A 15,594-nucleotide genomic window follows, 5' to 3' on the forward strand; every position below is an offset into this window, starting at 1 on the left:
ATGGGATGGGTATATATTTATTCCTACTAAAAGATAAGAGTACCAAGATTCATAGAGGTTAAAGGAACAGAGCTAGAATTCAAATGCAGGTCTGTATAACTTCAAAATCTTTTGACCAATGAAATTAACTGTTTTCTTCCTCTTGTCTTCTTAAAATGCTTTGAAATAAATCATATATAAACAAAATTATCACTGAAAATAATTCAGGTCAATATTTAAAGGATAATTTTTTTCTCCCTTATTACACACATATTCAAAAGCAAAATTCTTAATGTTTAAAACCAAATATAATCTCCATTCAAAATAAAACATTCTAAAGAGCAGGCCCTACCACTAAAAACTGAAAATTGAATTAAAATACAGTTAAAAAAAAAAAGAAAGATTAAAGTATATTGAGCAAAATTTTTCTTAAACAGAATTTTATGTGCTCTAATTTTTTTTTTAAAGTGGTGATCCATACTTAAAATGGTAAACTATAATAACCAGAAAATCCCATTACCTGTCTATGCTGGATAATAGTTTAATAAAAGCATTAAGGCACTATGGTCAAAGCAAGTACACAATAATTAACAAATTCACTAAGTATATATAGGTGTCTATCACTACTTCAAGAATTAATTCTTTAACAAAAGGTTTTGTCTTGATTTTAGCCCACAGCAAATTAAAATAAATTTGCATTTGTTAACTGACAATTTTTTAAGACATTATAAACCACTTCAGCTCACTAGATTCACATTTGAGTGTACTATCAAATCTATTCAAGAGGACAAAACCCACATTCTGTATTATTTAATATAAGAACACAAAACAAATTATTAGATTCATGGAAAACCTGCTTGTATCTTGTTTTCAAATTGTATTTATCAGAATAGAAACTGAGCTTTCAACAATAAGTATATGTATTTTAACTTCTCAAGTATAGAAATTCATGAAAGGTAGCCTAGAGTAGATGAATTTTTCATTCATCAAAGATCTGATCCTGTAAAAAAATTTCTAAAACAAACAAAAAGAAATTAGCCTATAAAGCTCAAATACAAATATTTAGCAATACTGGCCTAATTATTCGTAGCAATATGATAACATAAGTCAGATCTAACTAAGGCCAACCAGTTTATTTACTTTCTGTTCTCCAAATGAGAGAGAGTGATTACTTACGTTCAATTAATTTTTGAATCACTTCATGTCTCTGTTCCTGTTTACGATTATAACGTAGAAAAATGCATAGCGTTCGTGAAGCCGCCTTTTGGACAGGTAAGACATTCTTAGAGAAATAAGAAAGACAATTAAACAAGTCTAATGGTATATGCTGTAAATAATTTGACCCCACACATCAATTTTAAGTTATAGACTAAAAGTAAAAGCAGTGCTGTCTGCCTCTGAAATCAGTGTGGATGTGTCTTCATCATTTAATGTTATCAGTCAGGCAAATCAACTCAGCTATCACACTGCAAAGTTCAAGTAATCTGGCAGAGTCACTTCCAAATCACCCAGATTTGATTTATATTTGAGTCACATCTCCTTGGCACCTCATTTTAAGTGATATTCTCCCCAAATACACCTCAGCCACTTCTAGACCATGTTACTCATTTATTCAACAAACATTTGCTAGTACACACCCTATGTCAGGTACCTCACCAAAAATGTGCCACTTCTCAAATCCAGAGATCCTATGACCAGGTATACGTCAGATTCCTCTCACTTAGTTCTGCCTCCTCCACCTCAATACTATTCTTTAAGATCCCTGGTCCATGACACAGATGAAGTTTAGAATCCAAGGGACACCATGGCAATTATTCTTACTAGTGTTTTAAACTCTTTGAGCCTTTGGATTTGTGTCACACCAACTGGGCAGAACCTTAATTCTAAGTAAATCCAACCATCCATCTTTACTATGGCTTCAAACTATGCATTAGAGAAAAATCTCTCAACCAGGTATACTGTATCCAGTATGAATTCACATTCACTATCTTGACTTACATATATATATAACATTCAGTTCTTGAAGATTCAGACTATCATGATAGGGATGCTTGAAATTCAAGTAGAAAAAATATACATTGCTCAGAGAGTATTGCCTATTACCTCCTTTCACATTTTATACAAGCTATTTCCATTCTATCTAGTACCATTTTGTGCAGTTTTTTAATCTGTTGAAGGTAAAAAAGAATATTCACTATAAATTAGAACAGAAAATTTAAGAAATGTACATAAACAGAAATATCAGTGGAATTAAGGAAAATGAATGTTAGATAAATGAACTTAAATAAAAGGATGTTACTCTTTTCTTTCATTTTGTATATACTAATAGAATTCCAAATGCATAAACACTAATTGTTTGAAACAGAAATAATATAAAATATGTATATTTTATACCTCACAGTATAAGGTAATACCTTTGGGGCCAGAAATCAAAGACAAAGGTAATTATATTAAAACAAACAAAAGTCAGTTTAAAGAAACTGCGACCACTTGAGCATGTGAATAATGACTGAAATTGATTAAAACATTGTTCAATATAAAAGATGAGTCTAAATGAAAGGAAAAAATAAAAACAAAATTCATTCATCATCACTGGGTTAACTCTGAAAATTGATAGAGGGAAAGAAATAAGAATTAATCCTCTCTTTACATTAGGAAATATATTTTAGGATAAATTAAAAAAAAGCATTTATCTGCAAATCAAGACCACTATGAGGTACCATTTCACACCAGTCAGAATGGCTGCGATCCAAAAGTCTACAAATAATAAATGCTGGAGAGGGTGTGGAGAAAAGGGAACCCTCTTACACTGTTGGTGGGAATGCAAACTAGTACAGCCACTATGGAGAACAGTGTGGAGATTCCTTAAAAAACTGGAAATAGAACTGCCTTATGATCCAGCAATCCCACTGCTGGGCATACACACTGAGGAAACCAGAAGGGAAAGAGACACGTGTACCCTAATGTTCATCGCAGCACTGTTTATAATAGCCAGGACATGGAAGCAACCTAGATGTCCATCAGCAGATGAATGGATAAGAAAGCTGTGCTACATATACACAATGGAGTATTACTCAGCCATTAAAAAGAATACATTTGAATCAGTTCTAATGAGGTGGATGAAACTGGAGCCTATTATACAGAGTGAAGTAAGCCAGAAAGAAAAACACCATAACAGTATACTAACGCATACATATGGAATTTAGAAAGATGGTAACAATAACCCTGTGTATGAGACAGCAAAAGAGACACTGATGTACAGAACAGCCTTATGGACTCTGTGGGAGAGGGAGAGGGTGGGAAGATTTGGGAGAATGGCATTGAAACATGTAAAATATCATGTATGAAACGAGATGCCAGTCCAGGTTCAATGCACGATACTGGATGCTTGGGGCTAGTGCACGGGGACGACCCAGAGGGATGGTATGGGGAGGGAGGAGGGAGGAGGGTTCAGGATGGGGAGCACATGTATACCTGTGATGGATTCATTTTGATATTTGGCAAAACTAATACAATTATGTAAAGTTTAAAAATAAAATAAAATTTAAAAAAAAAAAAGCATTTATCCTGAGAAGAATGCCCTCAACAATGTAGAAGAAAAGAGAATTTAAAAGCCACTCTTTTGTAAGTTCTAATGAAACAACTGATTCAGGCAAGGATCATCAATGGATACTAAACTGAAGGGTAAAAGGTTACTGGGAAACTGGGTATTCAGTGTTGAAGTGTCAGCTTCAGATTATGACAGATCACAAGGGAAAAAACACAATTTTGCAGTGAACTAACAGAGATGTCTCTGCCTGCACAAGCACTCCGAGCTCATTTACAAAGGGACAGGCATCCAGATGTGACACAACATAAAACACACAGCAGCACTGATAAAGAATTCTTGCCAAACACATTTTATCTAAGACTCAGCAAGCCCTTATCAAACCTCCAGCTTAAAACAAACATGGAGAAGAGATAAACAAGTAAATCCATGAAGACATTCTACAGGACAACTGACTAAGTCTCTTCCACAATTCAATGTCATGAAAAAGTGGGGGAAGGGCAAAGAGGGACTCTGTTCTGGATTAAAAGCAAACTAAGAAATGTAACCACCTGAGGCTATGTATAGATCTTACTTGGATCCTATATGGAATAAAACAACTATCACACCCATTTGGGGGATAACTGGTAAACTCTGATATGAATTTTAAATGATATTAAAGATAATTGTTCATTTTGTCAAATGTAATAATTGTAACATGATTATATAGGACAATGTCCTTTTCTAGAGATGAATACTGAAATGCTTAGAGATAAAATATGACATCTATAACTTAAACTTTTTAGCACAATGAAATGGAAAAGGCAAATATGGCAAAATGTTAATAACTGTTAAATCAAGGTGATGGGTACGTGAGAGTTCATTGTAGTATTTTCTCTGCCTTCATGTATCTTTAAATTTTTTTCATTATAGAAGTAGGAAAAAAAGTTACTTGATGTCATTCCTCTACTCCAAAACCTTCCAAAACCTTCCCCTGCATAAGAGAATATAATCTCCATTCTACATCATGGCTTTCGAGCACCTGTGTGCTGTGGGCCCAAAGACCCTTCCAGGCTCATCACTAACAACCGCCACACTGGCTTCCTTGCTGGCCCTCATAAAACCAAGCACACCCTGAATTACATCTTTGCATTTACCCTTCCCTTTGTCGGGATCACCTGTGCTTCAGACCTCCACATGGCCACTCCCTTACTTGGTCCAAGCCTCTTGATCAGAGAGGGCTTTTTCCTGACCCCTACATCCACAATACCCTCCATCACTTTCTTCCCCTCTACCCTGTGTTTTAGCTCTTCCTTGTACTTTTCATCCCTGGTGTCCAATGCACTGGGTTGGCCAAAATGTTCATTCGGGGTTTTTTTTTCCGTAACATCTTAAACAGAAACCTGAATGAACATTTTGCCAACCCAATATGTGTGTGTTGTCTGTCTCCAACAGAACTTAAAGTCCCATGAGAACAGATCCTTTATCTTTTCAGTCACTTAACAGTACACGGCACATTGTAAGTGCTCAATAAATTTTATTAAGTGAATGAATGAATGAATATTATGACCATTAGATATGGAACTAAAAATATAAACCTTTTTTTCCAGAAGACACTGAAATGAAATATAAATGTCTTTATTTGATCATGGAAAATGTGCTATAGTAAATCATATATCTTTTTTAAGTGTAGAATTACCTCCTTGCAAAAGAAAACAAAGCAAACCCCTCAAACTTGAAAGTATGTTGTTCACACTATGGTATAAATTATTTCTCTTTCCTGATATGAGAGGAAATATGGAATAATTTTGTATACTTATTATCCAACCAGTCCATTCTGAAGGAGATCAGCCCTGGGATTTCTTTGGAAGGAATGATGCTAAAGCTGAAACTCCAGGACTTTGGCCACCTCATGCGAAGAGCTGACTCATTGGAAAAGACTCTGATGCTGGGAGGGATTGGGGGCAGGAGGAGAAGGGGACGACAGAGGATGAGATAGCTGGATGGCATCACTGACTTGATGGACGTGAGTCTCAGTGAACTCCAGGAGTTGGTGATGGACAGGGAGGCCTGGCCTGCTGCGATTCATGGGGTCACAGAGAGTCGGACACTACTGAGCAACTGATCTGATCTGATCTGATCTGATCTGATTAGCTTTATAAACACAAAGATGACTACTTAGTAATCAGGTTGAGACAAACAGTTAAGATCAAGCTTCATAGGACTTATCACCTCCTGTTAATACATTTTATTTTACTATTTATCACTTCCCATACCATCACCTCTTTAGAACTCAAGGTCCATTAGAGCAGGAATCTGTCTTGTTCACACCCAGATCCCCAGCTCTCAGAACAGTGCGTGAAACACAGCAAACAGAAGCTGATTGCAGAATAAAGTCATCAATAAATTCTGCTTGACTTTGTGAAATTTTCTATGTGTTGCATTCATGCATTATCCTCTGATAAGAAGTTATTTTTGCCAGTATCACTTTTTAAGATGACTACACCTATAAAACAACCTTCAACCCCTAGGCTTTGCTTTGATACACAAAACAAACTTCAAGCAGAGGTGCTAGCATAAGATATACACCTACCGTTTTTTAGTTAAGTTATAAAATGACATCAGTAATGTCATTTTTTCCCTCTTTTTAACCACTGAAGCTAAAACTGATTTTGGGTTTTTGAGATGGCTACTAGATTTCATTATCTCCCCCCCCCTTTTTTTTTTGAGAACAATGAGAATTCAAAGTACTCTTTAAAAAATAGTTTCTAACACATACACATTATGTGGAACTTTTGTATACTTGAAAAAAAAAAAGGTAGTAGGATGCCATAGTCAACATATAATCAAACTGCAGGTTAAATGATCCTCTGGGAATTTTAAGGAAAAAAAGGCAGACAATTTACTCTATGGCGAAATTTGAGTACAAGCCTTTCTTTCCCCCTGCTTTTGACTCTAATTTTTAGGCTATCCACAGGAGGGCATCCATGTTTTTTCTATAAATTTTATCTGTTACAAGGTAAAAAAAAAAGAAACCAAAAAAAGAAAAAGAAAGCAAACTAATATTAAAGGCGTTTAAGGAATACTCTTAGGTAAGGTGAGAGAGCACAGCTGAGGCAATGACACATGGAGGGTGCACATCAGAGCAGAAGTCGCTGTGCAGTTGAGACTCCTACCAGCCTCTCCCTGGAGCACTGTATCAAGCTTGAAGTGAGTGTGTTGACACTCTCCCCCGTGCATCCCTCTCTTCAGCTGGGTAGCTGATCAAAAGGAGGACCCAGTGAGGAAGCAAAGGTAACAGCACCTCTCTAGGCAGAAGGGCGTGAACGGAGCTTGCCGTTCTATTTCAAGAATGTGGAGAATTTGGTTAATTCCAAAATGTGCTCCAGTTCAAGAAAAAATCAGATAAGAGGCATTGGGCTCACATTTGTCATCATGATTGTGAACATTCTTTGTAAGAAACGATAATAGATCTGATCACTTGATATGACTTGTGGCAGACAGGCGTATTTCTGGAGCAGCTTCTCATGAGTTCTCCACTTTAAGGACGCTGCAGCTCGCTGCTCAGCAGCTGTGAGAGCTGGAACCAAGTCAGGCAGAGATGATAACTGAAGAAGAAAACACATCAAGAGAATCAAAGATAATTAAATACATCAGCTGCAGCACTCAGCCAAATTATTCAGACTTACAATACACTGGGGAAGGGAAAACTCTTAATCATTTCCGAACTTAGGAGGCATTGCAGTTGTCACAGGGAGGTAACTATTCAGTAAAATCAAATACTTCTAAAAAATCTATAAGTAAAATTTATGATTCCTGGCAACAAAATTTTGAAAGAGACAGATTCATAGCTCTTCCAGTTAAAGTAAAATGTATTCTATTTCACCATCAGCAAACTTTGATATTCTAAATTCCTACCCTTTGTCTTCACTAGTTGCTATTCTTGCAATAACAATTAATGCTAATAAAAACTGAAAATATGAAAGTAAACCCCAAGGACAGTAAATAAAGATTGTGGTAAGAAAGGTAGAGGCAATTCGAGCTGTCATAACTCCAAAAGATTTTTACTGAGCCCTTCTAGGTGGCCAGCACTGTGTTAAGTGTTTTTCATACATTCTTTCATTGATTCCTCTCAACAACTCTGCAGAGTAAGGTCATCCATACAAGATCCAGAAGCTCTTTTGATCCATCGGATTCACCTTATTTTCTTGAACACTGCTCTCCCCACCAGTAGACATCAGTTCCAGAATCTCTGGAAGATGATCTATGAGAGCATCTAGTACCTGTTAACAGAGATACTGATTACCCTTCTTGTAATGGCTGTGTTTTTCTAATCTTAGATCAATTAACTTGCCAATTTCTACACAGAAATAGTGGGTAGTTACCAAAGAGCATTTTGGGGGTTTCTAGTTCTCCTGCTCTATCACCTTTCTGCTGCAAAGTCTTAGAAACATAATCAACTACCTTGGTCAAACTACTTTTGAAAAGAGTTTAGTATGTCTGCCTCTTGATATTATTCAAATAGTTTCGATGCAAGACAGCCTAACAACATCCTTAAAACTGCCTCCCAACTTTTGAAAAACAGTTTAGGGGGTCGGATGACACCCTCAGAGATGTCTCACGTTGAGGAGCTGAGCTTTGGCAAGCCAGCAGTTGTTTGAGTGAATAGGATACACTAGATAAAGCATCAAAATTAAGTGTTCCAGAGGCTCCACAATGCGAAGGGAAATAAAAAGATATAAAATGTGACTGATATAATATATGACCACAATTGTGTAAAACTTAAAAAACCTTTATATAGACAAAAACAAAAATGAAAACATATAAGAAAATATTAAATAGAAATAGTGATTAGAACTAAAAGTACTCTTTTGTCTGTCTACTTTTTGGCATTTCCAAAGTTTCCATAATATAACAAATACATATATTTTTTTTAAAACTTAATATTTTTTAATAAAAGACCTTCCCAATCTCTAGTCTATGACACAGTCATTCATCACTTACAAGCTTCCAGGACTAGTCAGCTATTAGAATTCATGAATTCTCAAGAAGCAGGAAAATAAAAAAGGCATTGATATACTCAAACCTGATATAAAAGAAGTAAAAAACAAACAGTAAGAAGATATTACCTCCAATGATTCATCTTGCAACAATGTTATTAGTTCTTTATGTATTAAATATACTCCAGAATTCAGAAGTTTAGACACCTAAAATATAGCAATAAAGTCTCTCAGATTTGAGATTACTAGACATATAAAGGTTATAACAACAATTAAAAAAAAATAATCCCTGCAGATTTACTTCCAAAAGGAGACTTGGTTACAACATAAATATAAAATTAGATTTCTAGAAAAAATTACTTGCACACCTAATAAGCTTTTCAGTCTGCATCCTGACATGCTGGAGTGTATGAGGGTAGGGAAGTGCACAGGTGGGGGTGGGAGGTGTAGAATGGATTTATCCATCTTAAGTTTCCTATCACAAGCAGTAATGAGCCCATGAGTGCCTATAGTTCATATTTTAGTCTTAGAGCAGCCAACAGGGTCTTTCAAGAGAGCGAAGCCAGGGGAGCACTCATCCTGGTTTAGAGCTCCCAGAGGGCACAAGTTCTGCTGAAGGTCAGCAGTCACACAGGGACAGAGCAAACTCCTAAGCTAGCAAAACTTCAAAGACTTTTCCAATCAAAGACTTCAATCAGTAAGAGAGGAGTTGGGAGTTGTTGTTCAGTCGCTAAGTTGTGTCCACCTCTGCGACAGGCCAGGTTCCCCTGTCCTTCACTGTCTCCAGGAGTTTACTCAAACTCATGTCATCCAACCATCTCATCCTTTGTCACCCCCTTCTTCTGCCCTCAATCTTTCCCTGATGCTGGGAAAGCATAATCTTAAGTCTAAACTAATCCAGCTCCTTAACAAACCACTTTTTTCCCCCTCCAGACAAGCAATGGTGAAAATCTACAATGGTAGATTCACCAGGTTCCACTTTACCTTTAAGTATTTTTTAACATACTAGGTTTGAGTAAGCTTTAATTGAAAAGGGAGCTCCTGATAAAGAAGGTATTTCAAAAATCTTTGCTCTACAAGGTTGTTTTTGATTTGAAAGTATTTTGAAAATACTATTTTTCTCAAAAACCAGAATAAACCTGGACCATACTAATTATCAGAATCCAATAATAACACTGTCAGGAAAATTTAAATCCACCAGTAGATTTTCATTATTTAAAAGGACAAACCTACACTAAGCATTCATTTATGGAGTCAAGTATCATCTTAACCCACCACCATGGTATGATTGGGTGAATACAGAAACTAGCCCCCCAGAAAATAGCCAACCCAATGATTTCCAAACTCACTTCTATCAGTGAAATATTCTTGTATATATATTTCAACACGCCTATTTCTATGGTGCTAATACATTATGTCCACTATAAAACATAAATAAAAATAAAATAGTAAAGGCATGAGATAAAAATAAACTTAAGTAGAAACTCTCATATTGTATAAATACTGCTTTCTCAGACTCTAATCTCATGCAACCATCTCATGAACCGATCTAGACAAACACAAGTATGCAGGACAGCAACCAGGCATAAATGCCTTAATACACTTAAGAAATAAGTAGTTCACTCAGCCAGCTAGTGCCCTCTGCCATTTTTCCTCCTCCAAAAGCATATTCCTATATGTGTATTTACAAAGATGACTTAATTGTTCAACAATGAATTATTTTAATTAATTATACCATTTAAAGGGAATCTTTTTTGGACTTTGCACACAGAACATTCATTTAATTCACACCAGAAAAAAACCAGCAATGACTATCATTCAACAGTCAAGAGTCTAAACCAACATTTCTAATGCTGCTATGGATATCCTATATAGTTTTAGCTAATCTAACAATGCTTTGAACACAGTTCAAGGAAGGAGATACAATATTCTCACTGAGAATAAGAATATTACTATAAAGGAAATAAATATTTTATTAAGCCACTAAGATTTTTAAAATTTCTTTTTAAAAATTTTATCTTTTGGCTGCACCCCAAGGCATGTGAGATCTTAGTTCCCCAACTGGGAAATGAACCCATGCCCCCTGCATCGGCAGCATGGAGTCTTAACCACTGGATCATTAAGGAAGTCCCAAGCTACTCAGATATTTTTATATGACAGTCCTGAAGTCGACAAATTATACATGTTATACATGTTTATGGCAATGATGGCACACATGTACTTCCTACAATCACTCAAGAAACATGCCCTAAATTTCAGCCTCAAGGGTTAATAAGTTAATTACATTTATCATAAAATTTAAATTCACTTTTGTGGGACTTCCCTGGTGATCCAGGGGTTAAGACTCTACTTCCACTACAGGGGGCATGAGTTCATTCCCTGGTTGGGAAACTAAGTTTCCCACATGTCCCTCAGCAAGGTAAAAAAAAAAAAAAAAAAATTCACTTTTGCTCTGACACTATGAAGAGTTGTCATAACAGCTAAATATATAAGCTGTGCTCACAAAATATGAACCATGTATGGTAAAAGCCATAAATTTAAATAAATACTCTCTCAATTTTCCATTTGTTCTCAAGTTCTTGATTTTAGGTACAATGCTAAATATAAACATTATAAAGCATTACAAAACTGATTTTACTTCCAGATCTACAACAGCCATATTCATACCACAATGTCTGGCTTAAAGAGATAGTATAATTTAAGACAAGATATACTGAACGAATGGATTAATACATGATAAATGAATGTAACATGTAACATCTATTTGTAAATGAATTCTGTAAACACTCTAAACAGAATTATGAGAATTTTTCCAAATTTAGGATTAGAATATGAAAGAGATATGGAGCCAATATCTTTTAATAAATCTGAAAACAAAAGTGTACAAACAACACATCAGAAAATCATCTAGTACACATAAGTAAAAAACAACAAATGTAAAGTGGTTATCACTTTTCCAGACTTACTTCATAAAAGCAAATAGCAATAGTATATCTGACTGGTACTTCAGGGTCATGACAAAGGCAGAAGAATGTAGAATAGAGTTCCATGTGGAAGTTTTTGGGATCAACAAAAACAATCATGGCCTGGAGGTGGAAGATGAATTTCGAAGAGAAAAACATGCATCAATAACAATATCATAGTCATTTCACTTAAATTGAAATCATGTTCTCTGAATCATAATTTAGTTAGAAATCATATTTGGAAGATCCAAATACATGCAGATAAATCTAACATATATGCTGCTACTGCTGCTGCTAAGTCGCTTCAGTCGTGTCCGACTCTGTGCGACCCCATAGACGGCAGCCCACCAGGCTCCCCCGTCCCTGGGATTCTCCAGGCAAGAACACTGGAGTGGGTTGCCATTTCCTTCTCCAATGCATGAAAGCGAAAAATGAAAGTGAAGTCGCTTAGTCGTGTCCAACTCCTAGCGACCCCAGGGACTGCAGCCTACCAGGCTCCTCCGTCCATGGGATTTTCCAGGCAAGAGTACTAGAGTGGGGTGCCACTGCCTTCTCCCACAATAAACCATAATTGTGTAAAATAACCTAATTTGTACACTTTTCCTAAGTAAAGTATACATTAACCTCTCCTTATCTCACTTTTTTCCTCCTAAGCAACCTGACCAACACCCCAAATACAGGTGTCAGATTGCTAAAAAGTCTGGAGGAAAGCTATGAAAAAATCAGGAGGCATGCAGGTTTGTGGAAGAAACCAGCCAACCAGTTCAGAGAAATACTTTCACTGGCAGCTTTATGGTCCAAAATGTAGAGTGACATATATACATAGAGACAAATATAAATTGCACCAATATATACCAGACATAATGCTAACTAATAAGTATCAAATATGGCAATAATTTTCAATGTCATCTATTCACATATTTTATAATTAAAATGTGCAGCCACTACAAATGTATAATGTATTACCGGAAAGTTATAAGCACAGTTCTTCCGTACTGAAATATATTTCTTCTCCTGCTCTAAGATTTGGGGTGGTATCTGGTTTTCATTGTGTCCATTTTCCTGTTGCAAACCCAATGTACAAAGTTTCTTATAAAACTCCAAAAATCTCAAGTGTTGATCTGGAGTAAAAATTCCTAAAACACATGTAAAACCTTTGATCAACATTTTATTTGAAAACAAAAATTGAAGAGAGAAAAGCAAAGTGCAGTAAAAACATAATTAGAATCAGATATTTAAACAAATGGTTGGAAATCATAAGTAAAAGTAATAATGAGAAAAGAGTAACTACTGTGAAGAAATCTAATGGGTTTTTACCCTTTGTTAATTTTAATAATATTTTCATTTTAATTTTGATAGTATAAACTGTGTGATGCAGGAATTATACCTGCATTAATTTCTGCAGCATGTACCACAGTATATACCACTAATGAATAATTACAACAGTAATATAGCAGCCATTATTACTATTTATTTCCGGTAAATATTTTAAAGTTGCCTACAGAAAAGACATGCACATATGTCTGCAGAGAAGGAGCTTAAAAATGGGATCTGAGGGAATTCTCTGGTGGTCAAGTGGTTACGACTTGGCACTTTCACTGCCAGGGACCTGAGTCTGATCCTTGGTTGGGGAACTAAGATCCCAGGAGCTGTGTGGCATAGCAAAAAAAAAAGAGCCCGAAATATGAAAGACAGCAAAATAAACCTAAAATACTTTTGATCAATGACTGGTTCCATATTCATATACTATCTTAGAGAGCTAGTAACTCAACAAATATTGCAATACTTTTTTCAACAGTCTATTGAAAGCCACATAAAAATATTTTTTGCTATGCTAGATTGTTACAATTAATGCTTATATTATTTTAATAAGAGAGAACTGAGTAATACAGTTAAAATGCCAAGAGTTACAGGTATTATTCTACATTCTAATTTGAACTGCTTATGTGATATATTAATCATTCAAAAAAATTAATAAGGGTATACTTACTATGTACCAATAGTTAATATACCTAAACTTCTATGATCAAATGTCAACTAATATAAAAGATAAGATATTCAGAAACGTAAAGGGCTATGCCTACTTCACTCCTCCACTGTTCTTTCACACAGGTTCTATCAGTGAAAACGTCATTGGATGTTACACACTTATAGGGCAGGCTTTACAACTGAAGAGCTGTGGTTTAGGGGCTAACATATAAGGTAACAGAAAAAGGAAAAATTCTTTGCAATCTTGACATTCTTAGCACATATCATACCATATAATCCATGGCATAGTTTTCCTAAATGGAAAGATAAAGAAATAAGAATTGATTCATCTGCTTTGAAAGATTTTTCACAAAATGATTTCACTACGGGAAGTATAGTTTGACTTCTGTCATCTGAAAAACAAGAATAAAACAGAGTTTAGATCCAGTTGCCCACACTGCAAATGTGCAAATTACTGTATACACACAAAGTTCAGAAAGAAAAATTACTATGTTAGTCTCAGAGTAACAGAAAATATCTGACAGCAATGATGATGGAGGTATGATATAAAGAGGAAGTGAGAAGTGAGTGGAAATCATCAAGAACTTTAGTCAAGCTAAAGAGTTTGTGGGCTCCCCTTGTGGTTCAGTGGTAAAGAACCCTCCTGCCAATGCAGGAGTTGCGGGTTTGATCCCCGGGTGGGAAAGATCCCCTGGAGAAGGTAATGGCAGCCCACTCCAGTATCCTTGCTTAGTGTTAGCATTCTTATAGCCATGTAGACTATACCATGCTGCATTTTATCATTTTATTTTTGATGTATTTTAAAAGTTAGTTCATACTACATTCTGTATAATGAATGTCTTCACTTTTACTTCTTACGTGACTCTTTTTAAGAAACTTTTTTGAGTTTTTGCTTCTTTGATTCTTTGACTGTTTGCTTACTCATAAGTTTCTGATATTAACAATATTTCAGTTTTGATTTCAAATACTCCCTGAATTTCCCACAGTTCTCTTAAACTTTCAGAAAAGAATTACTACTTTATTAGGGTCAAACCAGTCAATCCTAAAGGAAATCAACCCTGAATATTCATTGGAAGGGCTGATGCTGAAGCTCCAATACTTTGGCCATCTTATGCAAACAGCTGACTCAATGGAAAAGACCCTGATGCTGGGAAAGATCAAAGGCAAGAGAAGAAGGTGGCACCAAAAGATGAGATGGTTAGATAGCATCGCCAACTCAAAGAATGAATTTGAACAAACTTCGGGAGATAGTGAAGGACAGAGGAGACTGGTATGCTGCCGTCCATGGCATCGCAAAGAGTTAGACATGACTTAGCGACTGAACAAACAACAAAATTAAGAGTGTGACAACACTAAGTAAAATTTTGTAACAGGATTATTGGTATTATTATTACCGCTATTATTATCATCACATTTTAGCACCATATCTATTGTTTTTACTAATAACATTCATCCAACATTTACTGAAATTTCTTAGAGAACAAACATTAACAGAAATAGAAAAGTGAATGATAAACGGTTTCTGAACTTATGAAATTCAGACCAGCAAAGAAATCAAGCCCCCAAAATATCATAAGACAATGTGATCATTATTTAAATAGTATAAGGCTGCTGCTAAGTCACTTCAGTCGTGTCTGACTCTGTGTGACCCCAGAGACAGCAACCCACCAGGCTCCCCCGTCCCTGGGATTCTCCAGGCAAGAACACTGGAGTGGGCTGCCATTTTGTCTGCAACTATTTTTGCAAATATTCTAGGTTTTGTAGTTTATCTGTCACAAGTACTCAACTCTGTCACTCTGGCACAAAATAGCTAGAGACAACATAGAAACAGATGAGCGTGGCTGCACTCCAATAAGCTCTATTTACAAAATGGGCAGGAGTGGGATTTGACCCACAGGCCATAGTTTGCCAACCCCTGGCATAAAGGGATTTAGAAGTCGTCAGCAAGGACACTGGATCTGAACTGGGCACTGAAGGAGAAGCAACTGGCTAGGAGGAAAATAGAAGGAAGAGTGAAAAAAGAGAACATGGAAAGCCTCGAGGTGCAAAGAATTTGATGTGCCAAGAAAATGGTGAGTGGGGTTAGAGCACCAGAGCCAAGAGAAGCAGGGAAGAACGGCAGGAAATACAGCCAGGA

The 15,594-nt window shown here is 36.0% G+C and overlaps 1 protein-coding gene across 2 annotated transcripts in view; it reads right to left on the bottom strand.

Annotated features, from left to right (window-relative positions):
- Positions 1-15,594, bottom strand: part of PPP4R4 (protein phosphatase 4 regulatory subunit 4) — a 103,955-nt gene that overhangs the window by 29,262 nt on the left and 59,099 nt on the right. For both annotated transcript variants that reach the window (XM_086363107.1, XM_086363106.1), the window contains exons 9-15: positions 13,727-13,849; positions 12,435-12,604; positions 11,472-11,591; positions 8,635-8,712; positions 7,705-7,788; positions 6,931-7,113; positions 1,156-1,261 (exon numbers count right to left, since the gene is read on the bottom strand). In XM_086363107.1, coding sequence (XP_086219233.1) covers positions 1,156-1,261; positions 6,931-7,113; positions 7,705-7,788; positions 8,635-8,712; positions 11,472-11,591; positions 12,435-12,604; positions 13,727-13,849 — 864 coding nt within the window. The remainder of the gene's footprint in view (positions 1-1,155; positions 1,262-6,930; positions 7,114-7,704; positions 7,789-8,634; positions 8,713-11,471; positions 11,592-12,434; positions 12,605-13,726; positions 13,850-15,594) is intronic.

The sequence above is a fragment of the Bos grunniens genome, chromosome 21 (genome assembly GCF_055505025.1).
Source record: "Bos grunniens cultivar Pamir isolate PY7600 chromosome 21, Bosgru_T2T1.0, whole genome shotgun sequence".
NCBI lineage: Eukaryota > Metazoa > Chordata > Mammalia > Artiodactyla > Bovidae > Bos > Bos grunniens.